The sequence below is a fragment of the Neopsephotus bourkii genome, unplaced genomic scaffold (assembly GCF_033783945.1).
Source record: "Neopsephotus bourkii isolate Nb327-2 ecotype Australia unplaced genomic scaffold, CSIRO-AGI_Nbou_v1 NB_1638, whole genome shotgun sequence".
Lineage (NCBI taxonomy): Eukaryota > Metazoa > Chordata > Aves > Psittaciformes > Psittacidae > Neopsephotus > Neopsephotus bourkii.
In genome coordinates, this window is record NW_026902113.1 from 5,490,198 (window position 1) to 5,516,674 (window position 26,477).

At 38.8% G+C, this 26,477-nt stretch overlaps 1 protein-coding gene across 1 annotated transcript in view; it reads left to right on the forward strand.

Moving 5' to 3' along the window:
- The first annotated feature begins 288 nt into the window (after positions 1-288).
- The window catches only part of DDX10 (DEAD-box helicase 10), a 166,044-nt gene continuing 139,855 nt past the window's right edge, over positions 289-26,477 (forward strand). The window contains exons 1-9 of the mRNA XM_061374426.1: positions 289-498; positions 5,712-5,772; positions 5,993-6,123; positions 7,648-7,806; positions 8,249-8,369; positions 9,523-9,712; positions 11,752-11,878; positions 12,040-12,202; positions 13,782-13,866. Coding sequence (XP_061230410.1) covers positions 295-498; positions 5,712-5,772; positions 5,993-6,123; positions 7,648-7,806; positions 8,249-8,369; positions 9,523-9,712; positions 11,752-11,878; positions 12,040-12,202; positions 13,782-13,866 — 1,241 coding nt within the window. The 5' untranslated portion in view covers positions 289-294. The remainder of the gene's footprint in view (positions 499-5,711; positions 5,773-5,992; positions 6,124-7,647; positions 7,807-8,248; positions 8,370-9,522; positions 9,713-11,751; positions 11,879-12,039; positions 12,203-13,781; positions 13,867-26,477) is intronic.

The following is a 26,477-nucleotide window of genomic DNA, read 5'->3' on the forward strand; positions in this document are numbered from 1 at the left end:
TTGGGGTTGTATTACACGAAGCGTGATTTTGCTCCGACTCTTGTGCAACCTCTCTACCTCCCCACAGGTGGCGCCGCTGGCAGCCGAGCGGAGCCGAGCCGAGCCGAGCACAGGCCAGGCCAGGCCAGGCCGCCCGAGTTCGAGCCGAGCCGAGCCGAGCCGAGCCGAGCCGAGCCCAGCCCAGCCCAGCCCAGCCCAGCCCATCCGAGCTTTGACAGGCCCTCCCCTGGCGGCGCCTCCTGCTGACGTATTTCGGCCGCGCCGAGCTCCTCCCCCGGTAGTCGTGCGCGTGCCATGCGGGGCACGGCGGGCAGCATGGGCAGGTCCGGCGGCGATTTGGGGTCCGCAGAGATGGACCCGGTACGTAGCTTCGAGCGCTGGAAGAAGAAATACACCCGGCGGACGAAGAGGCTGCGGCTGCAGCGAAAGCAGAGGAAGCGGCCCGAGTGGCAGGTGGAGCGGGAGGGCATCAGCCGCCTGGTGCAACGCTACCCGGAGGTACGGCAGAGTTGGTGGTGCTGGGCCGGGATGGGAGCGAGGGTCTTTGTGTGGCGGTGGGAGGAAAACTTCATATGTGGTGTGTGCGGGGGTAGGGCTGGAGGAGAAGGGATGTGTAGGTCCTAGGCAGGGTTGGAGAGCACCCGTAGTTGGGAGCGCTTTTCCTTTGGCTATAAGCGGTGCTCGTAGGCACCCCTGCTGTGTGGCGGGTAGAAAAGCTTTCACCTCCGTGAGGCAGGGATAATTTTCCTTTCCTTTTTCAGACCAAGCAGAGTTGGAGAGTGCAGTAACCGCAGCCCCAGTGGTTCTGGTGGAGGTGACTGTACAGCCAGGGGTAGTGAGACCCTCGGGGGGAGTGAGAGGTTGAGAGCACGGTGAGGAGAAGGCTAAGGCAGATGGTGAGAACAGTTACAACCAGTGGCACTTGGCCTTCCAGTATCTGAAGGGGGTCTACAGGGATGCCAGAGAGGGACACTTCATCAGGGACTGTAATGATAAGACAAGGTGCAAACTGAAACGGGGGATATTTAGTTAGGTATAAAGAAGAAAGAAATTCTTTACCAGGAGTGGTGAGGCACTGGAATGGGTTGCCCAAGGAAGTTGTGAATGCTGCATCCCTGGCGGTGTTCAAGGCCAGGTTGGAGGATGAGGCCTTGAGCAGCTTGGTCTAGTGGAAAGTGTCCCTGCCCATGGCAGGGGGTTGGAACTAGGCGATCTTAAGGTCCTTTCCAGGTCAAGCCATTCCATGATTCTGTGTCTTACTGTTGGAGATGGGACACATGTGTTTCCACAGAAGATGCAAGAGGCAGACATCACAGTATAAGACATCACAGACATCACCATTCCATGATTTTGTGTCTTGCTGTTGGAGATGGGACACATCTGTTTCCACAGAAGATGCAAGAGGCAGACATCACATTATAAGAGAGTGTTGTTCACCCTAAGTCAGGAAATAGGTATTTGAATATTAGAGCCAGGGTCAGTGGAGTTGGTTTTGTCACCTGGATTCCCTTGAATTTCTCTGGGAGATGTCCAACTTTTGAGATGTACTGGTTAGTGGAAAGTACTGTAATTCTGGATAACGGCTTTGGTGTGCTCTGCCTGGGGTGTTGCTCCATGTCCTGCCTACTTTAACTGAACTTGCAGCTACTGCAGGAGTAGCATGGGAGCTGTACTTGGGTGTGCAGCACTCGATAGGGCTGGTAGTAGGGACTTTGTGGTGGTTGTTCATTGCAGAAAGTAATGACAAGAAGTGTAGAAGAAATGTCTGTTACCATGAAGACATCATGAGAACTTCTTTGGCTAAGATTGAGCAAGTTAGTATTCTGAAGCTTCACACAATCATTGGCTTCTGTGTCACTAGTGTGTATGTCTGCACATGCATCTGTTTCTGGGACATGGGTGATAACTCTTTGAGTATCTTCGGGCAGTGTAGGTAAGGACTGGGTAGTGGGAGGTTCTGTTAGTGTGTATTTATAGAGGCTGAAGAGGAGAAGCTGGTAATGTTGAGGCATGTATCAATTGGAATGAAGACAGGGTAAACATAATGTTTGTGTTGGGATAGTTTTGGGGATTACTGGTCTCAACTCTTATGGGGTTTTGCTGTCATCTAACTCCAGGAGTCTCCTGACTGTGAATATAAGGTAAATGCCTACCTAGCTTCCATCGTCAGTTCCTAATACATCCTTTTCTGGTCCCTGACAAAGTTTTACACTTGGTTTCCTGCATTTCTGCTGTATTACCCTGGACCTGGTTATAGCAGGGGTGGGGAGTGTCAGGAAGTGCCATGTGCGTACATCTTCAGGAGTCTCCAGTGGGTTTTGCATGAAGCAGGGAATCAGCTCTTCAGTATGCTCCCCTCTGTGCGGAGCACTGACTGGGATCTAGCACACAGGCTGTGAGTTAGGTCTTCATGTGCTTTTGTAATCTTGCATGTGGCATGGAATAGGGGTAGTATGGCTTCTGAAAACAAGAGTATCTGCCTTCCCCTCCCTCTTAGAGTATATTGTCTATGATTTCCAGTGTGAGAATGACTGCAATGGATAAATAAGGCAAAATTAAACAATAATGAAGAGATAACCAGGGTACTTTGGCAATGATTTTGTTGTTGTTTTCTTGACCTGTGTTGGCGAATGTGTGGCAGCATAGATGGAAAACATGAAATTTAATTTCAGTGTGTCCAAATCTTGGTACCATTTTCTGTGTTAATAGGTCATCTGTTATCTGTTGATACACTGACTTTGTTGCCTAACTGTAAAGTTGTGATGAAAATTGTCTTCTCTATCTAGTTGCGTTTATGAAAAGCATTAATGGCCTAACTGATGTGCTGGGGAGTGGTTTATTTAAACTCTTTCTAGTCTGCTTTATGTCAAATTAATTAAGTTAGATCAGAATACCATTTTAAGTATTTGAAAGTAGCTGGGTGCTCTCACCTAGAGCAGATTAGGGAGAGCTCACAAGTACAGATTCTCAGCAGATTAGCAGGGGTGGTAACTGTCAGGGATATTGCATGTGATAGCTATCTTCAAAATTATTAACTGAATTTGGAAATTATTGTCAGAAACTCCAGTACGTGAAAGTAAAAAAAAAAAAAAAAAAAAAAAAAATTAATGGTGATTTCTGATAGGAGTTTCCCCACCTCCCAGAAATGTACTAGCTTAAAGTATGTGCATCTCAGCACAGGTAGCTTTTGCAAAAATAATTCACCTGTAAGATTGCTGAGTAATGTGTATGAAAGTTTGATTGTCTGCCAGGACACAGTGAAAGTTTGAAATCTATCTTGCAAGAGCTTCATGTGAAAGAAGTCAAAACTGGGTTTTAATGAAATGCATGGGTTAAATTACTCCTGTTTATTTTACCAGAGAGAACTAGGCTGATTAGAGTGCTGGTGTGATCTGGGTGCTTTAAACAGGTATAAACCCTCAGTTGTCAAATACAGGGTTGTGTAAGCTTCAAATTTGACATTTGGAAATCTCAGTTAATGGATGCTACTCAGTATGTATTCAGAGCTGTGTAGCCTACCTTCCTCTTCATCTGCTTAGGTTTTATAGCTAGTCTTATTTCTTTGAGTTCTGTGATTTTTTTCCTGTCCTGCTGCTATTGGTTGTTGTGAGCTTTGCCAGTGGAAACTGTTAGCATCTTGTAATGATCTACTAGAACAGACTTGAAAATACTATGTTGTTTATAAGATCTCTACTTGACATCTCAACATTTTCGTAAGCCATTGAGGCAACTCATGGACTCAAGACACCTGCTTTTGGGGGTTGTGTGTGTGTGTAATTAACAGTTCTCAAGTACGCTGTAGAGATAGATGCATACAGAGAAGTAATTAGTAGGTGTCAGGGCAATGAAGTACTTTTCCAGTATTTTTTTTTGTACCCTGTAGGGTACTAAAGGTCTGCAGGGCCTTCTGGGGAGGGACCAGAATTAGCCCCATTAATACCTCTGGATTCACCCAAGAGACATGACAGGTCTCCGCCAATGATCACAGGGAGCAGCTAAGTCAGGGGCTTTAACTGTATGTGCAGTGATCATGTTAATGGGGCTCCTTCCCCAGCGTTCTTCCACTGGTTCTTCTGTGGTCTTTGAGGTCACAGTCATTAATCTTTAACCATATAACCTAAAGAAAAAGATCTTGATGCTAGCATTCTAGGGTCAAAATGGAAATGTGGAGGTGGGGGGAAATGTGTTTATTTGGAGCTATTTTCAGAAGCATTTGTTTACCAGGTCTTTACCCTGCAGAGCATTTACCGGATTTTGTGATGACTGATATCATACAGCAGCTGGAATACACTTTATCCTCATTGCTTCAAGGGATCTGAAAATACAGTTGGGAAATGGACATGGCTCTAGTAAGGCTGTAGGGAGGCTGCAAGCAGTGTTTGCATGTGGTCCTTGCAGACGAAGGAGTCTGACTTTGTGAATAGAAGCTGTAAGGGTTCAGTTGCTAGAAGTACAGGTGAGGGTCTCTGTTTCAGGAAGGTAACAGCTGTCTACTTTGGAGTGTAGTAATGTTTTCTTAAACAGGAATGCGTAAAAAAGAAGGGAGGTAAGAGGTTCAAGTTCCCTTTTATGGGATATGACTATCATCACTCCATTTGCAGTAGTCTCCAAAACCAAACTGCTCCTCTGTGGATTTTCCCAGGAAAATGAATTTATGTTTAGTGTGCATGGATTATAAACTCAGTGCTTGTTGCAGCCACACAGAAATAATAAATAATGGGCTAGTTATGTGTTTTGCCATGATGTTTTATTATAGTCTCTGTTGGCAGTTAGTGTGACCGGGATAATTCTGGAGAAAAAGGCTACAGAAATCCATTTTTTTTTTTTTTTTTTTTTTGTTTGTTTTTTTTTAGATAACGTATGTATGTGAAATACTTAGCATGAGGTTTAATTGCAGGTTATGTCTGAGGCTTCTTGCATGCTGCATTGTAGAAAGTTCAGCCCTTGCTTGCATGCTGCAGTATCTTCTTAAAATGTGATTTAAATTCTTTTAAGTTTTTTTTAATTTTTTTTTTTTTTGGACAAGTACTGTGTCCGATTTTGGACCCCCAGTAAGAAAAGAGACCTCACTAAAGTTGATCCATTTCAGTGTTGGGCCATTAAAATGTTGGAGGCTGGAGCACTTGCCCTGTGAGGAGAAGCTGGGGGAGCTGGGCTTGTCAGTCTTGCAGCCAAGATGACTTTGGGATTGGAGGGGGGAGATCATGAAGGAGGTGTTTGGGGTGGAGATGAGAGACAATAGATGTAAGTTTACAGAAGAGACACTCAGTCTGTATTGCATTTTCCTCATGAGGATGGCCAGGCAGAGGTGCAGGTTGACTGAAGAGGTCTTTGTCCAGCTTTTGCCCTTGAATGATTTCAAGATGCTTTCAAGATGATTTTGTGGAGCGCTGAGCAGCCTGATCTGACCTCAGAGCTGAGCTGCTGTGAGCAGGCAGTTGGATGGGAGGCCTCCTGAGGTCCCTTTCAGCCTAGATTTTTCCTTGATTTCGTGATCTAAGCTTTAAATTGCACTATTAGTCTGCATCTCTTATTACTTCCTAAACAGTTCATAGTAGAAGAGTGGTTTGTCTTAAATCAAACCTGTATAGATTGCCTGACCAGCTAACTTGGATCATGTTATACTGAACTATTACATATTTATGTTAACAGCTTTTAATTTCTGCATTATGCTTAGATTGTAAGCACTGATTGAACTTACTTTGTTTCAGATAAATCCTAGTGAAATTCAAAGATTTTCGGATTTCCCGTTGTCAAGGAAAACCTTAAAAGGTGAGTACGGAAGTTTTCTTTGGAAACCAATTTAAGTAAAAATGAATATATTATATATCTGTATCTGAACTTTTTTCCCCTCTAATTTTTAGCTAAGCATTGCCATGTACAGTGTTTTTGAATAGAATTCTGTGCAAGACAAAAATAACAATTGTTTTTGTTTGTTTGCTTTTTCTGCCTTCCCCTCCTGCACTGTCACTTCACACACTGCAAATACTAGGACTGCAGGAAGCTCAGTATCGCGTGGTAACAGAGATACAGAGGCAAACCATAGGTTTGGCTTTACAAGGTAAAGATGTACTTGGAGCTGCAAAGACTGGATCGGGCAAAACCTTGGCTTTTATTGTCCCAGTAAGTAATTTACATCCTTCCGTTTGTACTCAAACCAAGTTTTCTGTGAAGTATTGGTTGTCAAATGGCTTAGGTTAATAGATCCTAGGAGAAAAGTTATAATTTAGCTAATCTAAATGTTCCAAGAAAGCCAAGCAATATTCTGACATTTTGATCCTTACATTAGTAGACCGTGTGATTTAGGAAGTGCTTTATTACTTTTTCTCAGGAATCTGTTTTCCTGGTGCAGCTCCGATTGTCCAGTTCTTTAAAAAATTGAAAATTTGAGTATATGAAATAAAAGGGTGAAATTTCTTCAGTTCCTTAGAGTTTTTTTTTTTTTTGTTTGTTTGTTTGGTTTTTTTTTAGTTAAGTAGTTTTCCCCCATTTAAAAATTTTAAGATCTGGACCTTATTTAGCAAACTTTAGCTTAGTGATTGCGGACTTCCATTTCCTTCTTGTCTTTTCTGAACTCCGTAGAAATCACTTCTAGATGCAAGCAGGAAAACAGGATGAAGATCCCTGTCAGGGGTAATATATGGTTGACTAAACATCGTGTTGTGGATACAAACTGCATCATATTATGATTAGATAAAGGGAAAAATAAACATTGTTTTGATTATGTATTTTTGTTTAATTGTTGTTTGCATTTTTGTGAGCATAAATTTCTTTGGAGCCTATTCTGTCAGTAACTGTGGACCAGTAGTAGGTGCTTTGAATACCCTCTATCATTGAGAAGATTTCTGCTTAAATGCTTTTTAAAGATTTTTTTAATTAGTAAAGAATAAAAAATCATAGTCAGCTTCACAAGATGGTCTCGTGAAACAAAAGTGGGAGAGCTCCATTAGATATTCTAGAAGTACTTTGTTTTACAAACCTTATTTTAGAACACTTTTAGGGAACAAATGTGGTAATTGTACAATTGTTTTAACAGCCTTCAGTATTTCGGGATGCTTTATGTATTCATACCTATGAAACAGTGTTTCTGCAGTGTGAATTTATAAGAGGAGGAATAATTGTGGTCTGAGGTGTATGGCAACTTCAGTTGGAATGATCTGTTAATAGCGTGTGTGGATAGTACTGCTTGAAGGCTATAACGAGAATTAAAGCTGCAATAGTTGACTTTCTTCTAGTTGCTCATTCTGTTTCTGGTTTCCACAAAACTTTGAGCATGAAATGAATCATGAATGAATTATTGTTCCTTAGGTTGACAGGAACAGTGATTTTTCTAAACTGATTTCTATTCATGTATAAATGATCAATTTCCAGAATTTAGCAGAGCAGAATTAGTTGTGCCATAAAATGCTTACGATTTACAACCCATTACTGTCTGTCATAGATTGATACTGGGCAACTTTGCTACAGCATATATTGCCAACAGTTAGGATTGATATATAATCAAACCATGTGAAGTATATACTGATGTTTCTTTAAGTCATTAATTAATGTGGCTTTATAGTTTTTAAATATTTTTGTTACAAATCGCTTGTTACATATTTTGCTTCTGAGATTTTTATAATGGGAATATGGTAATTTTTTTTCCAGGCTTTGGAACTCCTGTATCGCCACCAGTGGACTTCAGCTGATGGACTGGGAGTTTTGATAATATCGCCTACCCGGGAGCTGGCATATCAAACCTTCAAGGTTCTGCGTAAAGTGGGAAAGAATCATGAGTTCTCAGCTGGCCTTATCATTGGAGGAAAGGTGTGTCCTCTCTTGGAGCTTGCTGTATGGAAGCATAAATGAGCACTATATTAAGTGCTAGTTTAGGAAGGAAGCCCTGGAAATGAAAAGTCGGGGAAGAGAGGAGTTAATGGGAAACTGTCAGCCACCTGCTGGTTTTGATTGTCTCTGTACCCTGTGTCTTTTGAAGCTTTTGCATAGCTACAGTCTTTCCAGGTTACGTGACTGGATGGGCCTTCTTGCCGAGCCTTCCAGGACTATCGTGTTAATTTAGATCATTCTGAAATACTTCTTGCTCAAGCCACGGGTGTGAGCGTGCTGAAAAAATTGTGGTATCTATAGAAAGAGCAAAGCTTGACCATTCTTTCTGAAAACTGTGAGGAAGTTAAGCTGACCTGACCATCTCTGGTACTGGGCTTTTAGTGTGAACAACAAGGGCTAAACTGGATTAACTCCTTTTCAGGATCTGAAAGAAGAGTCTGAAAGAATCCACCACATAAATATGCTAATTTGCACTCCAGGACGGCTTTTGCAGCACATGGATGAAACTTCCTATTTCTATGCATCTGATCTGCAAATGTTGAGTAAGTCTTTTTAAGTATTTGAAAGTTGTCAGAAATATTTTGTAACAGTTCATAATTGTGTGGAGCACTTTGGGTAAAATTTTATCCTGGTCATGGTATGTAGACGAAATGGCTTTTAAGTTCACATGTGTACAAATTCAAATAGAAGACAACCAACCCCCGTTTTTACATGTACTTTCTCTGAAGAGTTGCTGAACATGTTTCATGATAATCTGAAACGGTATCATCATCGTTAGAATAAGAACAAGTAGGTGGACAACTAGTAAGGAACCCAAAACTAAATGTAGTGTCCCATATAATCCTTTAGATAGGCCTTGGCTAGTGCTGGCCTCTCCTTTGTGGCTATGGCTCTTGTGGTTTTCCTGACATAATTAACTCTATGGAATGCCTATTGCAATGTGTGTATTCTGGGCCAGTTCTAAAAAACTCTTTTCTCTGAATGTTAAGACAGATTATTGCTCCTTTCATTGTTTTATTAGCATTATTAGCATTGTTTCTTTTTATCTTTCTAACCTGAATAAAAAAATCAGTGTAATGAAATGGTTTGCCTGTCACTAAGAACTGCCTAATCTTTAGCATAGCTTGAGGAACTTAGAAGCAATTAAGAAGCTAATGAAGCTGATAAAATGTGAAATTATGCTTGCTACACTTAGTACAATTCATGGCAGTTAGACAAGAATTGCATTAAACGTAGGCTCTTAAAGCTTTTTTTCTGAGCTACTTTGTTTATGCCCTGTGTTTCAGTGTTAAATTCAGTTTAGTTACAGGAGAGTCTGTTTTGCTCTGTCATGAATGCTACAGCACTGTTTTGTATTCCATACTTCTGTTTCACTAATAGAACAGGGAGTTTGTAATTTGCAGTCTGTATGCAAATTACTAAACTGTTTACTTGAAATGCTTATCTTTCATGCATCAGTGTGTGAAAGTGTGTGAAACTGAGGGCTGTAGTGCATAGATTATGGGAAATGCTTTGATTTTTATTGCTTTATTTTTAAAAAAACATTTTATGGAATGCATGAATAAACAAAGAGAATCCTGTTAATCTCTGCAATTCAAGGAGGCATACAATTTTGTACTGTATGAATGTAATGTATTTTTTTTTTTTTCAAATGAATAAAGCTCAACCCAGATTTTCTCAACTTTCTCAATTCAGTTCTTGATGAAGCTGATAGAATTCTAGACATGGGGTTTGCTGATACAATGAATGCAATCATTGAAAATCTACCTAAGAAACGCCAGACCTTGCTTTTTTCTGCAACACAAACAAAATCAGTGAAGGATCTTGCACGGTTGAGTCTGAAGGATCCAGAATATGTTTGGGTTCATGAGAAAGCCAAATTCAGGTATGTTTCCTGGAGGGATTAAACAAATGGTGATCCTACTGAACTGCTTCTCGGACTGTCAGTTTCCTAAATCAGAAGTTGTGATCTGCTTTCTCCTCCTTCCTACAGTGTCTGATCACGTTGTGTGCCTTTCTGAAAGCAAGGAATTTACACATAAGAGGGTTCTATTTCTGGCTGAATTGTTACAGGGAGGCTGAACTTCCACTTCTCTTGTGGCTCAGACAGCTTCTCAGACTGGAAGCAAGCTCCAGAGTGGGTTATAGCCTGAATGGAGTAGTATCCTGGCTCTAGCAGCACTCATTTCTGAATTGCTCTTTTTTTTGTTGTATGGCTTTCTTGCCTCCTGCATGTGCATACTTACTGTGCAGAACCACCACATGTGTTGCACAAGTACAGTTCTGTGTGCTCTTGATAAATCTGGCTATCCAAGGGAATGCATTAGTTCATGGCTTGTGCCTTCCTTACGAGCTGGGTTTGCTGTGCACGTTGAGGACTCCAGCTCTGTGCACACAAAATAAATCTGTCATGCTATATGATTTGAATCAGGATAGGAGGCCTTTGCTAGAAGTGGTCTGCCAAGCTCAAAAAATCTGTGTCACTAAATGAAAAACTTACATGTTGCCTTTTGTCATATTTTTTTCTTTTGAAATCTAAATGAAGCATATAATTTAACGCTTTGCATTCCTGTGGGCTCAATCATCTAGGTGTAGAATTGCTTATGAATATGTAAGATTCTTTTTCTACTCTTCTGTGACATACGCATATATTTCAATATGTAAAATGCAGGAAGGTGAAGCACAGTGATATACATGGCTTTCCTAAGAGCAAATGAGAAATGCAAACAGCAAAATGAACAGCAGAATCAGGCTGAATCTTGGGACAGTTTATTTGATTTGATTATCTCTGCATTGTACTGCAAATACCATTTTTTAATCAGTAGTGCTATCAAAAGCATCTTAAATAAGCATGATTGCTAAAAAAAAAAAAGTATGGTTAATACAGTCTTATCAGAAGTGGGTGTGCAAGCGTAGTATGTAGTCTTCATTTTAAGGACTGACTATACATCTGTTTCTCAGATCTCACATTTTTTGTGAAGACTATTTTAAAGTATATTTAATTTTTTTAAGTTTTTGAGGGAACCCATCTGAACCCAGGACAGGAGTGCAATTAGATAACAAGCTAAATTAAAAAAAAAAAAAGTATTTGTTTTAGAATTTACTGCTGAGGTGTGTAGTAGGTTATTACCTTACGAAAACGCTTTCCTCTGAAAGATTTACGAAGTGAAAGGTGCTGTGGCATAATTCGAATTCAACAGTAGAATAGAAACTGGAGCAGTGACTTGTGATTTCATCCTCCCAGGTGGCCATCCTTAGTTAAAGTGATTTTGAAAACTGTTTAGGATGTTTAGTATGAAGCAGAGGGACTGTAGAGATGAGTCCTTTGATGTGCTTTTAGGGCAAATATGACAGATAAAATAAAACCCCTTATTTTCTAAAGAATGGAGAGTTAAGATGACAGTTCAGAGCTTTAAAAGGTCACTTTGCCTGTCGGTGTAGTCAGTAGAAGTACATTAGTGCTTTTTTTTTTTTTTTTGGACATGCTTAAACTGTGCTTTGACATTGCTTTAAGCACAAATGATGCTTTAATAGGACTAATAGACAAAACTGCATTTTAAGTCAAGGCAATCTGAATGTTGCTGCTTAGCCGTGGAAGGAGTTTGGCTTGCTAGTAGTAAATGAATTTAGAAGTAATGTCAAAAGCTGTCTACCCCTCCTCATTGTCTTTTAGTGAGGGATTTGATTTTTCTTTCAAGAGTAACTTTATACTGGTGCTGCTAAGACTTGTTCCTCAAAGTGGGAGAACTTTCCATCCTGACTCATTTTCTTTTCTCCTCTTTTTGGGTATTTGTCAGACACCTTTGACATAAAAGAAAGGTCAGGCAGCTCTGTAGATACTGTATGGCTGTACAGTCTCTTCCTTTCTTTCTCATTTGAATGTTTTGGCAACTAATGATATCTGAATGTATTTATTTTTTTTAGTACCCCAGCGACATTGGATCAGAACTACGTTGTTTGTGAGCTCCAGCAGAAAGTAAACATGTTATACTCCTTCCTGAGAAGTCACTTGAAAAAGAAGAGCATTGTGTTTTTTGCAAGCTGTAAAGAGGTATGGCTATTTCCCTCCTTCCTCCATAGCATCTCTGGTCTCCAGGGTGGAGAAAAATGTATTTCATTTGATGTGCTAAGTCATTTGCTAGATACTGGGTACGATCTTAACAAGTTTAACATTGCATGGTAAATTTTATTTTTCCTTGGTTTGTTGGGTAGGTTCAGTATCTATTCCGAGTGTTCTGTAAGCTTCAGCCTGGTCTTCCTGTACTGGCACTCCATGGCAAGCAGCAGCAGATGAAGAGGATGGAAGTCTACACTTGTTTTGTTAGGAAAAAAGCAGCAGTACTTTTCGCTACGGATATTGCAGCTCGTGGTCTGGGTATGTACCCACAGAAGCAATAGCTTTCACAAAGTGATGATCTGACTCTATTGAGATTTGTATCAGACTTTATGCTCTGAAGACCAACATGATTTGTAAGACATGAAGCTGTAGTTCGCTTAAGAGCTCATCAGGGTGTCTTGTAAGACGCATGCTTCTTAAGAGCTCTTTACTAAGAGGCCCACTTCATTTGTGTTTATTTTTTCTTTTTTGTCAAAAAATACGTATGTAGTCTTGAAATTACTTTTTTTAGTAAGATAGTTAGTGGTAGCTTATCTTTTCTTAATTAAATCTGTAGATGATCTAGTTGTTCTAGCCATGTTCCGTGACAAGTATCTGGAACAAGGGAAAATGTTAATATTGATGTATTTACTCACTACATGCCGTAAGGCAAGGTTTCAGCAGTTTTAAGTATTTCTTATGTGCATGTATCCTGGGGGTTATTCCAAAGGATATGAAAAATTACTAACCTACCAGTATGTGCAAATGAAAACCTGAAGAAATTTTTAATGTCTGAACTGTGAATGGCATTATAGGAATGTATTCTTAAGGAGGTGGAAAAACAGAGGAGGGGAAAAAGCAAGAGCATTTGTAGGACCTGTTTTGGCTTGAGTTTCTTCCTCTGGTCATTACCTGCTGAATTCTCATTTAGTGCTTTATATTTTTAGTGGGTACTTTAGACTTTTTTTTTCTTCCTTTTTTTTGAATTTTTTTTCCTTAGTACTTGGGGGCATTGAGGTATGACACAAGACTGTTTTCAGGAATTTATGCAGTCTTCTTTCAGATAGCAAACCCTGTTGTCAGATGTAAGGTTTTGTCATCAGTAATCTATGGAGGGAAGGAAGGTGCTCTAGAAACTGAAGGCAGAAATGGAAACTGTTTCTCATAGTTTCTACACTGCTCAAATCTCACTAGTGAGGATCTATTGCAGGTGTGGTTATCTGGGTTTAGAGTTTAGGTATAATAGTGGACTACAGCATGGCTGCAGTCTTGATTGGGAAGTAACACAAACTTACTCCAGTGCAGAACACACTGCTGCTGAGTGAGGTGCAGCAGGTAGAAAATTCTTATTATGATATCCTTCATATTCAATGTTGACTTGTTTGTGAGGCTTCAGTATACCCTCCTGCCTTTGAGAGGGGCTATGTTATTTTTGTATGTGGACAGCTGAGGTAGAGCTATCTCGCCGCGTCTAACCCAGTGGTGTAGAATAATAATCCCGTTGGTGAAAAGTGGGTCAGATATTATTTAATTATTAAATGTAATGGTGTTTTATCATCTGTGTGACACAAAGCATGTCTGTTCTTATGAAGTGTGAAATTATGTTCCACTCAGTGCACTGTCATGATTTAGAAAATGAAGACAGCATTAATTTTAGCTTTCTTTGAAGAGAATGACTGTTTATGATATGCTAATACATGCAATTAATTTTAATTTCAGAGGTTGCACCCAATGTTTGTAAATTGGTCTAAGTGATGGTTGTTACAAGAATTAATACTTCAGTATAATACGATGCTCTTGAGCAGGATTTTGAGTATAGTGAGCTTAAATTTCGTCCTTTTTTTTTTTTTTTACACAGATTTTCCAGCAGTGAACTGGGTTATTCAGTTTGATTGTCCAGAAGATGCAAACACGTACATCCACAGAGTAGGAAGAACAGCCAGGTTTGTTTTCACTTTTCATAAATATTTTAATGTTTAAAACTTTATCACTGTAAGGACAGATAATTGGGTAAAGACTCATTTGAAAAAAAGTCAAGGTATAATTTGGAAAGAAAGACAGGCTGTTATCACCAGAAGACCCTTTTAATTACGTAAGAGTAATGGTTTGGCTTAATCACTTCTTGGTGAAGCTTCAGGGACACATTACAGCAGCCAGAAAATGTACTCTTAGTTGTTTAATTTGATCAGGGAAGATTAATAGTGAGGAAGCAAAAATCTTTTGCACTTGGCAGGATTAGCTCAAAGGCTGAGATGAGCATGTCTCTGAGTGGAAAAGCTTGTATTGCGACCATCTTTTATAGATAAATTAGGCCTTAGACTGTGGATCCAATTTCGTTGTGTCATAGAAGACTCTTCAAAAGAATGGAAACACATCTTCCTTATTTAACTTGGGAAGGAAGGAATGAAAGTTAATCACAGGTTAAATTTTTAATTTTCTAAGTAGTTTGTAAAATTACTTTAGTTAAAATGTTAGTTAAAATGTTTGTGGTTAAGGCTTTAGTTAAAATGTTTGTGGTTAAGGCTTTATGACAGAAGGGAGTTACCCAGATACAGTGTTGAAAAACCTGGTTCTTGATCTCTGGAGCAGATTTTTAAGAGAAACAGGAGCTGTTATTGCATGTAATTCAGTAGATGAAAACCCTTACAAAATTATCTGAAGAACGAAATGCAAGACTTGGCATTCTGTCTTGTACATAATTTAGTTTGTTTGTAGTAGGGCGTGCAATATAGGGGGTTGTCAAACCTAATGACAGAGCAGTTGCTTAGAGTAGGACTCTAAGGACACTCTGCACTGTAGGGTTTTGAAATCTGTTTTCTTGGATCAGATGGCTTTAAATTTTGGTGACTGTTATAGGAGTGTGTACCTTCCAGCCCTCTTCCAGAGTGTGGAAATTCTAGCCATGTTTTAATTGTAATTAATAACATTTCTGCCCTGTTTTGTTCTGTGCTTTCTATTTTCTTATCTGTTATATCAGAAAGAAGTAATGAATTTTTAAGTGCTTTTGAAAAAAATCCAAACTTGTCTATTAACAAACCCAGCAAATTTCATGTGTAGCTATTTGGCTAAATTCAAATCTAAATGTAATCTCATGCATGCCAGTTGACAGAAATGTCTTAGTCAGAATTCTGGGGGTTTGTGTTTGTGGGGTTTCTTACTTATTTATTCCCAAATCTGTGTGGCTTCCACACAGACTTGTAATATTGTCATTATGGCATATTGTCATCATGGAAAGGAAAACAATATATTTGGCACTGTTTAACTGGCAGTTTCTCGGAGGCTTGGGCTCTTCCTGAGCTGTGTTGCTGGGTTAAAGCACCTCCCTCTAGTTACAATCCTCAGGACTTTTTCTGATTCTCATTAGGCACTGAGAAGATGTATTGTAAGTGGGTTTAGAGAGGGGAAGCAGTTACATAAAGATGAATAACCCCCCTTTTTCCCTAATGCTTTTAATAAAATGTCACTCTGAGGAGGATTTAGCCTTGCAACCTTAAGGGTCCATCTTCAGCAGCTTCTTAAATACAACCTTCTGTGATAGCTTGAGGGATAGATTCAGACAGAAAATGTGGCTAATGGTCTGTGCTGTAAGCCATGGGTTTTGCAGGATGCCTGCCCCTTGCTTCCCTGGGCTGTTGTTCACATTTCCTTTTATGTGAATTTCTCACTAGCCGGACCTTAAGGAAATTGGGAGTACATCTGAGCAAGTTGTTTGAACTGGCAGGGTGGTGACTGATATTGAAAACAAATTCCTTCTGTAGGAAAAGCTTTATGGGTAATCTCTGTTTCTTAATTTGATACAAAGATCAACATACGTACCTTGGGCTTTCATTTTGGAGAAACATATAGGCTCATTTGTCCTCAAAGTAAAGCAGTCCTGGAAAGAGATATGTTTAGTGAACTTAACAGCATGCAATAAATATTTGAAAATAAAACAAAGGAGATATTAAATAGTTGTAAGTAAATACTGTGCACTAAGTAAATACGCAAATGCAGTTTTAAATGTAGATAATTGAGAGTGTACTTCTCGGTGAACTCTTTAAGTGTTGGATAGGAAGCTTGTTTTTCAATAGCTACAGTTAGTGTGAGAAGCTCGTGTTTCTTATAGAAACTTGATAAAAATGAAGTGAACTGCAGTTTAGTAGTCCTCATTAATGAGGTTAGAGGTAATGACAAATTTTCATGGGTTACGAGAGTGTATAATTGCATAGAATGAAAGCTAAATTTAATCTCTCAGCTAATTAAGAGACTGTTAAACTGAAATTAAACCTGGGATTCCAAGTACTGTTTACTTCTGAAAGCAAATTATTTTGTGATGCAAAAGTAAATATGAAAGCCAAGAGAGAAATGATTTTGTGGATGGGGCTGAAAAAACTTTGACTAATAATCATGTATGTGTTCCCATATCCATTTTACCGTTTTTCAAAGCCTTACCTAAGATGAAAGAGATTTATTGATTTTTAAGTGGATAAGACCACCATGTTCCCTAAGTAGTGTTTCACTTGCATTTTATTCTGCTAAAGGACAGAAATTGCAACTCCTGCATTTTTTGATTTATGGTAAAGTAAGATCAAGAAAATCTGGGATTTGTCCAGAAATCCTTTTACTTTACAGCAGAATTGGCATCTTGAGTGGTCTGAGGCTGTTTTTTTTTTTTTTGTTTTTTTTTTTTAACTTGAAAGATATGCTACAATTGGAGTGGTTGGAAGCTTGCTCTTCCAACTGCTGTTAAAGTCTTAACTAGTTCAGTAAGAGGATTTCTAAAATGCTGACAGTGTCATGGCTAAGCCCGTCAGTATTTTGGCTCGTATTTTTGTCACACAATATCTTAGAAAAGTCTGTAATCTAAAATACTGGATCACAGTGTTTACCTAGGATTTTTAGTTTCATAAATTCAAAGTAAGAGACTTGCTTGTAGCAGATGTCTTAAAAACTAATTTCTTCCGATTTTTAATTTCTGTCAATGCCTTCTGTTCTGTAGCCTACGAAGCCTACAGGTAAAAATATTCTTTGATCAATTTTGTGAAACAAGTTCCGGTGCCACTAGGGGACAGCAGAAGATAATAATTTTTGAAGCACATCGATACTTGCTTTTTTTCCAAATGCATTTTGTAAAAGTTGTATGGCATGAATAAAACGTATTTAGGGATGTTTTTCTTTCAGTCATGATTGCATTGAGGAGTAGAAAAGGCACTGAAAAGTCTATTTAAGCTTTCTATTCATGTGTAAATATCTTGTATTTTGGATGTACCTGTATCCTGGCATGTCTCAGTAATTAATTTCTTTTTCAGCATTACGTTCCTCCTTCTGCTTTGTTTTTTTTCTTCTTTCCCTTCAGAGGAGACTATTGAAAACTAGTCTTGATTTTAGTGAGTTTTCTGTCAGGAGTATTACTTTTTACCTTTTTTCTTTCACTGGCAGTGGAAGGTTAAACAGAATAAATCTTTTTGCTCTGTAGTTTTTATTTGTGGTATGTCCAGAACTTCATTATAGGATTTAGGTCTGACTCAGGCTCAGACTGCTGATGGTACTTAATTCAGAGTAGTTGGTTAGGTTTCTTAGATGCTTAAACTGACTTTGGAAATCTGCTGTAGTTTTGTTGTTGTTTTTAAATGCAGTGTTCATACAGGCATGCATGTTCCATCTAGCTCTACTTGTGCTTTTTTCTCTGTGGTAAATAATGCTCTGAAGACAGAAAGAATTCTGTCTTCCCAAAGCAAGGTACTGTTTTGCCTACCATCTTTGTACTGGCTGATGTGATGGTTAGAGCTAAGAAGTATGAATAAAGACTTAAAAGGTCTATGGATTTTTTTGATGCCTTGTGAATACTGAACAATACACACACGTCACATTTTGGAAAGGTGAAAAGGGCAGGTCATATAATGATCTTACTCTGTCATGAAGAGTGCTTTGAAGCATGCTCATTGAGGCTCTATTTAAGTAATGCACAATCTATGTGTGAAAGCGAGACTAATAAACATTTAGAGTAATCCTTGCAAGTGGCAATAAAGCGTTCCAAAATGTGAGGGACTTAATGGATTTTTTTTCAGTGATGGAAACTTGATGATGTTTTTTTTCCCCTTTTTCATTGGGAAGTATATCCCAAAGATACATGTTTTGGGTCCCGAATAAGCAGTACAGTCAATATGGCAGCTCCTTGTTTGATTTTTTAATATTTAAGACCCACTGAAGTGCTTTTACTGATGCTTCTTTAAAAATAAATGCAATATTTGGATCATCTCATATTATATTGCAGTCAAGTCATCGTCCTAACTCAAATTAAGTAAAAATAGCTGCTGGTGGAGGTCACAAGAAATTGTTGACACCACATATTTAACTTGCAATTCACGTTATTAAATTCTCTAAAATTAAACACTGTATCCTAGCTACATTCCTGACAGTGGCCTGTGGTGCTGCAGTCTTACTGGCTGGCACTGTGTTATCCATTAGAATTCTCTTTATAATGGCATGGTATGAATGTTCCAATACCCTGAAATAATAAGTAGCTAAGGTTATTACCTGGTGACATGAAGCCATACTGCAAGCTGTAATAAGAAATAAATAAGCACATACATTTTAATGCAGTAGAGTGGACACAGCTGCTGAGGAAAATTGATTGCTTACAGTCTAGGCTGGAGGACCAGACAACCTCCCAAGGCCTTTTGAATTCACTTTATTCTGAGACTGGCATGATAAGGTTGGTGAGCCACTGCCTTTTCTTGCCTGTTATTTCTTGTGACTAGGTCTGCCTGGCAAACAAGGACACTTACCCAGTTACGACTGAATGAAGGGGATTGTGGTTTTGTGGTATGAATAAAACACAGTCGCGCTGTTTTCTGAACTTGGCAATAGGTATGGATGGGCATAAATTCAGGGGAAGGAAAAGAGTATCAAGCGGTCAGAGAAAGGCAAAATAAACCCCCCCGAATCTCTTACTTCATAGCAATATTTACTGATAAGATTTTGGGGATACTGAACTCTAAAGATTGTGCAATGGTGAAATAGTAGTGAACAAAGCATTAGAAGTGAGCTAAAGCAAAAATAAAAAAATGAAGTCAGTTCGCTTTTTGTTTGTCTGTATGGGCTCTGTGGGATTTTGGGCTGTTCACAACCCATGGGAAAGAGTTCTTCTCCCTGTCTGAATTGAGGAACCAGCAGTGAACACAGGGTGTCTGCAGTGTTTGCTCAGTTGTGAATAACAAGCACTCTTTCTGGTCTTTTGTAATTTTTGTTGGGCTGCTGTGGTAGGACTTGCTGTAGATGATACAGTGCAGTATCAGCAGCACACACAGATCTCTTGCTAAGGATTTCTTGTTTTAAAGAAGAGTATCTATTACAAAAAGAGACCATTGATGGTGTAGATGGAATAGAAATTCTGATTTTCGTGCATTTGTACTCTGTTCTCGTTTGTCACTTGTAAAAACAGAATAACAAATTGCCGTCTTACGCAGAAATCCAGCAGCATAGAAGGTATGCGCAGGAGAGAAAAAAACCTCTTTCTGCTTCTGGGCTTGGAGAAACAGTGTTTTCTTGGTTCAAAGCTTAGATTTCACCAGTCCTCATCCCATCAGAAGGTTTGGGAAGGTAGTGTGGTTGGAAACAAAGTTTTCCTGAATTTGAGCCCAGTATGAAAAATCTAAAGCTGTTACTTTGTTTAAAAATGATAGCTTATATAACAAGATTTAACAGTTGAATTTTAAAACAAAACTATGGACTATTGTATTTCTGTGGATGGCCTTATGGGTAGATATAGATAATTAGTTTTCCTTTGTTGAAGGATAGTGTGTGGGTGAATAAATTTATTCATATGCTATCAGATTGAAATAGGTCTTCTCAGAATAAAACTGTCCATTTTGATATGCTTGGGATATATATTTATAGATGCCTTATTGTTCCTTTACATAAAGAGAGTGCAATACAGACGTCTGAATCAATGAAATGCATTTTCCTTCACTAATGTAGTTATTAACGATTTGAAAATAATTTTAATACTTACATGCCAGAAATAATAGAACTTGACTCACTAACTTTTTTTCTAGTCCCTATTACACTAAGCACAATTGTTCAGTTTTTAGCTAACCTATAGATTGAGTAGTCACTGCTTTACAAAAGCTGGATGTATACTGGCATACTCAGATGGTGATTCTTTTCAAGTACTTCTTACAACAGATGAAGAACTGTAATGAGCAACTTTTTCCCCCCCACCTCTTCCTCAAGTCTAACTTGCACTAATGTGTACAAATACATGTATAATTTCACTGGCATATTCTTTCAGTCTTTAAAGGCCTAAATCTTTGCTCTAGAAGCAGGGATCTGTGCTTCTTTTTGATTTTTACTTGTGAGTTATTCCATGCTATGGAATTGTCTTGTTCTGGATTATTTATGGAAACTAAAATTGTAATCAAAGGTTTAAAGAACATGACTGTTGCAAAATAAAGTGCTCCAGAATATTTATATTGAGAAGGATGTGAATGGTGTGCAGTGAATAAATGATCATCTTACATGGTGAGTAATTTGGCTTCAGAGCAGTAGTAACTATTAAATAGTTTTGTATTAATAGTTTGGCAACAATGTACGATGAACAAATGGTCCAGCGGAAGAAGAGTGAAAGTAACATAATTACACTGTGTCATAAGGCACTTGCAAAATCAGGTAAATTTAGTGGACTTTGCTCTGATGCTACTCCAAATGCTTAACTTGCTGACCTTAATGTTTTAAGGAAAGCAGTCTCTTGGTTACTTCTGGTAAGTCTAGCAAATTTGATCTGGGTGAGAAAGTTGAGAAGTTGATTTGTCTTCCCTGTGCCTGATTTCTTTCCTCTGAAGGGATCTACTGTGGAGAGTTTCTGCAGTACTAATGTATCTGAAAATTGCTTCCTGGTTTGGAAGCAACATTCTCCTGGAATGCAAGACATTTTAGGAATTGGCTTTGATTTAAGCTCACAAGTTCTGTAGTGATACCTTACTTGCTTCTCTGTCTTTTGACAGATGAGATGACAGCATATGTTGATACTATACATCCCGGCCCAGTTAGGCTAAAATTAGATCTTTAATATAGTCAACGTGGTAAAGTCCTGATGAAGTTACAGATGAAAATAAAACCCCAGGCAACAAACCACTTTTTTTTTTTTTTGAGTACAGGAGAAGATGTGTGACCTCCAAAGCATAAAAGTTACATATAGTTACGGTTCAATGCATGTTCATGTATGGTAAATATCTTCAGAAACACCTCCTTTATATTGAGTTGTTTTGTAATGGGAAATTCCAATTCAGCTGTAATGCAAGCATCTTTCTGTCTGCTACCCGTCTCCAAATTTTACGATTGTCTCATCATACCATTTTCTCCTTTGCCGGTTTTTAAAATAGATTATTTTTTTCTCGCCAAACAAAGCAGAAATAGTGTCTTTAACTCTCTTGAAATTTGGCATCAGCTTGTATCTTCTGAAATACAAATGTTAGGGAAATATGTTGCAATACATCTGTTCAAGACAACCTGTGTAACGTTTCCTGTAGGGTCTGCATATCCATGCAGGGTATCCTTATAGTTCTCTCTATTGCTTTCCCATAACTTTATTTTTCCCTACTGGATGTCTGCCCTACAGCAGAACAAATACTGGTGCCTGATGTCCATCAATCAGATGGTTTACATTCCTATTTTATTCTGATATCACTGTGACTCGTGTGTCACTGACAAATAAAATACAGTGCATTTGACTGCACTGTATGTTATGATGGTTGCAGTAAGGATGTAAAATTACTCTGAATGTAGTTAGAACAAGGTCAACTCTAGCTGCATGGCAAGGTGGAGTTGATTAATAACCATGCTGTGTTTTCATCCTTTGCCTTTGTTGACAATGGTAATATTGTTTGCTATAATAGTATCAGCGAGGGGTATGTGCAGCCTTTGGCTGGATCTGATCAAGGGTAGGTTAAGACAGGTTAAGATTAGCAAAAATTGAGTGTCTGTTTGGCCTGCATGAGAAGCATTTTTTCTCGTCCTGTCCTCACTGAATTGTCACCATGCTATTAGTTTCTTCATGCGCCATTCCAGCTGTCAGTTCAGAGTGATTTTATTGCAGAAGTTTAAGATAGATTCTGTCTTGGTGAATAAATGATCCTCTTGATTTTAGTGCTTTTTTGTTTTTGTTGCTTGTTTGTTTGTTTTCTATGCATGGAATTAGTTGGCAACTCTTTGATTTTGTGTATGGAATTAGTTGGCAACTCTGTGTTTCTCTGTTAGGGAAATGGGGTTCTTTACATTTTAAACTATTTTTCTCTGCTTCTACTTAGCCACTACCACATTGTCCTAAATAATTTATTACACTTTGTTCTTATCCAGCTTTTGGTGCTTGCCTTTGTTTGTAGGCATCCTTTTTCTCATCTGCAGTCAGTGTAAATATATCATTCCTACCCTTTGATTTAAAGTGCTAATGATTTGTTGCAGCTTCCTTGCTTCTAAGTAAGACACTCTCCATTTATCAGCAGTTCTGGTCTAGTGGGCAGGTCCCTGAAGACTGAAGGTTGGCCAGTGTGATGTCTTCGTATAAAAAGGGCAGGAAGGAAGACCCTGGAAACTACAGGCCTGTCAGCAGATGGGTCTGGGCAGCCTGGATCAATGGGCAGTGACCAATGGTATGAAGTTCAGGAAGGCAAAGTGCCATGTCTTGCACTTGAGTCACAACAGTCCCATGCAATGCTACAGGCCTGGGGAAGAGTGGCTGGAAAAGCTGGTTAGTGGAAAAAGACCTGGGGACGTTGGTGAACAGCAGCTGAACATGAGACAGCTTGTGCACAGGCAGCCAAGAAGGCCAACAGCATCCTGGCCTGTATCAACCATAGTATGTCCAGCAGGATTAGGGCAGTGCCCTGTACTTGGCACTTGTGAGGCTGCACCTTGAATCCTGTGTTTAGTTCTGGGCTCCTGGCAAGAAAGATGTTGAGGTGCTGGAGTGGGTCCAGAGAAGAGGAATGAAGCTGGTGAAGGTCTGGAGAACATGTCTCATGAGAAGCAGCTGCAGGAACTGGGGCTGTGCATCCTGGAGAAAAGGAGGCTCAGGGGTGGGCTCTATTGCTCTCTACAGCTTCCTGAAAGGAGGATGTAGTGAGGAAGTGTCTGGTCTCTTCTCCCAGGTGGTGGCATGTGAGGAAATCGCCTCAAATTGTGCCAAGGAAGGCTTAGACTGGATATTAGAAAACATTTCTTAACAGAGATGGTAGTCAGGCATTGGAACAGGCTGCCCAGGGAAGTGATGGAATCACTGTCACTGAAAGTGTTCCAAAACCATGTAGATAAGGCCTTTATTGACATGGTTTAGTGGTGGACATAGCAGTGCTGGGGTAAAGGTTGGCCTTGATGATCTTAAAGGTCTTTTCTAACCTGGTTGATTCTATGATTCTAAGTAAAGATTGAGTTGCAGAGAAGTTACTTGCCTTTTTGACAGGTATTGAAGCCAACAGACACTAGAAAATAAGATAACTGGAAGTATGCATTGGTGGTTTTTTTTGTTTGTTTTTTATCGTCTGTGTTTATTTTTTTATTTTTGCTTTTGTTTTATTTTTTCCCTGAAAGATTTTCTGCAAGCAAGATGCATTTTCCCATAGAATTAGAATGAGTTGTATCTGATATCCTGAGAGACTATCAAATTAACAGTGCAAAGATGTGTGCATGCTCTGGTTTCTTGATCACCTTGAGGAGATGACAAGATGAGTAATATCATCAATTACTACACATGCAAGAAAGTTTGATTACTTTGAGGTTTTTAATTTACTTTTCTCCAGCACAGTTGAGGTGCAGATGTAGTGAATAATAAGTCTCCCGAGTGAATTACCCTCTTAGGACAGATACATGAGTTTAGTGATGATGGGCAACTTGAAGGCTGCAGTGAGTGAGAGTGGAGAAAACTTCTCCTAGTGTCGTCTCATCTGCAGAAGTAGTCCTGCTGAAGAATTTCACTAGCTGAGGTTGACTCTTTTTATCCATAAAGGTTTAAAGATTTTTATCTGTCTACTATAAATGTTCTTTTGTTGGCTTTAGTGGAGAGTTAAATACTTAGAATACTGAGGGTTGCTCTTTTCTCTGATGTTTTATGCATTGTGATAGAAACAAGATCTAAGGGTTCTTTACTGTTTCTGCCAGTTTTGTAAGTTTGCCAGTATAGAAGCTTTTGATATGAAAGACAGCGAAAACATTGTTGAAAACTGAAATTTCCACTGCAACTTCTTTTTGAGGTTATCTTTAAAACCATAATTTTCTTACTACCACATTACTAGGTTGTTCTTTTCTTTTTTTGAAAAAGAAGATAATATTCTATCCAAGTAAAACTCCCTTTTTATAGGTTCACGTTTTGCTGTCTTTGCAAAATCTGTCCATTGGGACAGACACAAACCGTCCCAGATGGTACTTAAGATGGCTTGGTTTTCAGCCTTCTCAATTCCATAATGATTTCATTTTCATATTTAGCCCTACGGAGCAGCGTTAATATTAAACTGTATGGTTTAATTAATTAAATTGCACAATATAAAAATGGGCAAAGACTGTTCCTCCTTAACTTCAAGTACATTTAAAATACTGGCATGTAAAAGAGCAAATGTTTCCAAAGTAGGCAAGGAAAAAGATTACACTGCATCAGTAGTCACCAGATGTCTTTCAGTCCCTTTGAATTTCTGAAGGCATCAGCTCTTAGAAATTTTTAGTGTTGCTTTTTGTTTTCCTTAGTAGTTGCCAAAAGATGAAAAGGTATAGGTGTTTGGAAACCTTTGTGTCTTTGTTTGTTTAAATGTGATTGTTTCTTTACTTGGCTCTAATACTATTTCTGCTTTATAAAGACTTCGCAAGACAATGTAAACATTGAATTAGTTGTTGTCCATAGATACAAAGTTTAATGCTTATTTTCTTTTTCTGAATCATCTATGGAATGTGTCTTCAGTATTGCATCTTCTGAATTTGTACTTTCTGAAAAATACTTGACTTGACATTTAATGTGTTTAGCACTTACAACACATGAGAACACCTTTCAAGGGTCAGGTTGAAGGTTCATCTGGTCCTGCATCCTGTTTTAAGAGTGTTCTTATGGGTACTGAGGAAAAGCTATCAAAGTAAAACTAATGTAGAATGATACTTCCTGTACTGTATCATTCCCGAGTTTGGTTTTGTGGCTTGCAAAAGAGGATATCTTCACTCTCTGGCCCTTAATGGGTATTTCTTCCATGATATGTAATACACAATGGCCTTTCATAGCATGTTGCACACTGAATAAAACAAATATAATAAAGCAACAATTTAAGAATGCCAAGTCAAGCACCCCAGGGTAAGAAATGCCAGAAGCAGCAAAACTACACAAATCACTTCATGCCTTTGACTAAAAGAATCTGCAAAAACATCCTTTGTAGGTGTTTATATAGTATGATCGAGACTTTTTTTTGTCGTCTTGACAAATGAGGAGGATTTTTATTAAGACACAAAACAGACATTCTTTCCAGATATTGGAACATTCACGTAGCTCTTTTAGGAAATCCATTCCTTTCATATCATCTGTTTTGAAGAGAAGAACAGAGGTGTGTGTTACTCCATATTCTTAAATCGGTGAGAGACTGGTATCAACAGCATTATCTCTGTCTTCCTGTATGATACAAGCTTTGGGTAGATTAAAGAGAATATTTTCATCCTTCTTTCCAACAGTGCTCCAAGACCTCAGGTTCTTTTGATGAATAATTAGCTGCCTTGGAACTGTGATCATCAGTTTTTGCTGTAAAATGCAAAGTCCTCTAAGGTTCTGTGGCTCTCCAGGATTTCATTGCTTGTGCAAGTGGCAGTGTCTGACAGGCGCCCACTTCTTGGAAGTATCATCTAGAGTGTGGCTGCATTAAAAAATATAGAGCTTTCTTAGAAGGTATACTTAGTCTATGTAAGCAAGTCATGCCCAACCTTAATTATTATGTGAAGGGTGCAAACATCCATGGGATGTGCGGTCAGCAGTGACTTAATGGCCTCCTCTGCTGTTGGTAAAGACAAAAAATTGTCTTAAACCCAACTTATGTATGGGTTTCTTTAGAACTCAGTTTTTTAGAAAGACTGGGGAAGCTGGTATTTCTGCATTAAGAAACTTTAGGTCTGCTAATGAATGGATTAAAATAAAGTTGTTAAGAGTTTTTATACAGTATCTGTCACCCACATCCCTAAGCAGTATCGTTTGGACAAAGTCCAGATGTCTTACCATTTCTGTGGTACTCTTACCAAAACATATATAACCAGTAAACTTATGCAGTGTTGGTGTGTGGCAGAGGCACATCCTGTGTGGTATCAATGCGATTTTTGTGTAATATATGAAAGTCTGGAATGTAAGTGTTAAAATCCCATGATGGAAACATTTACTAAAATTTTTAAAATTATCATTAACATTCAGTCCCTAAACTCATCATGTATAGCACTGGGAGGTGTGGGGGGAAGCATCCAAGAGCATTTTGTTGTGATATTTCAAATCATCAAATGGAAGCAGAGAGCTGTAATAGAAGCTGTCAGAGTGTTTTAACTGCAGATTCTGTTGCTATTTGCATTGCTT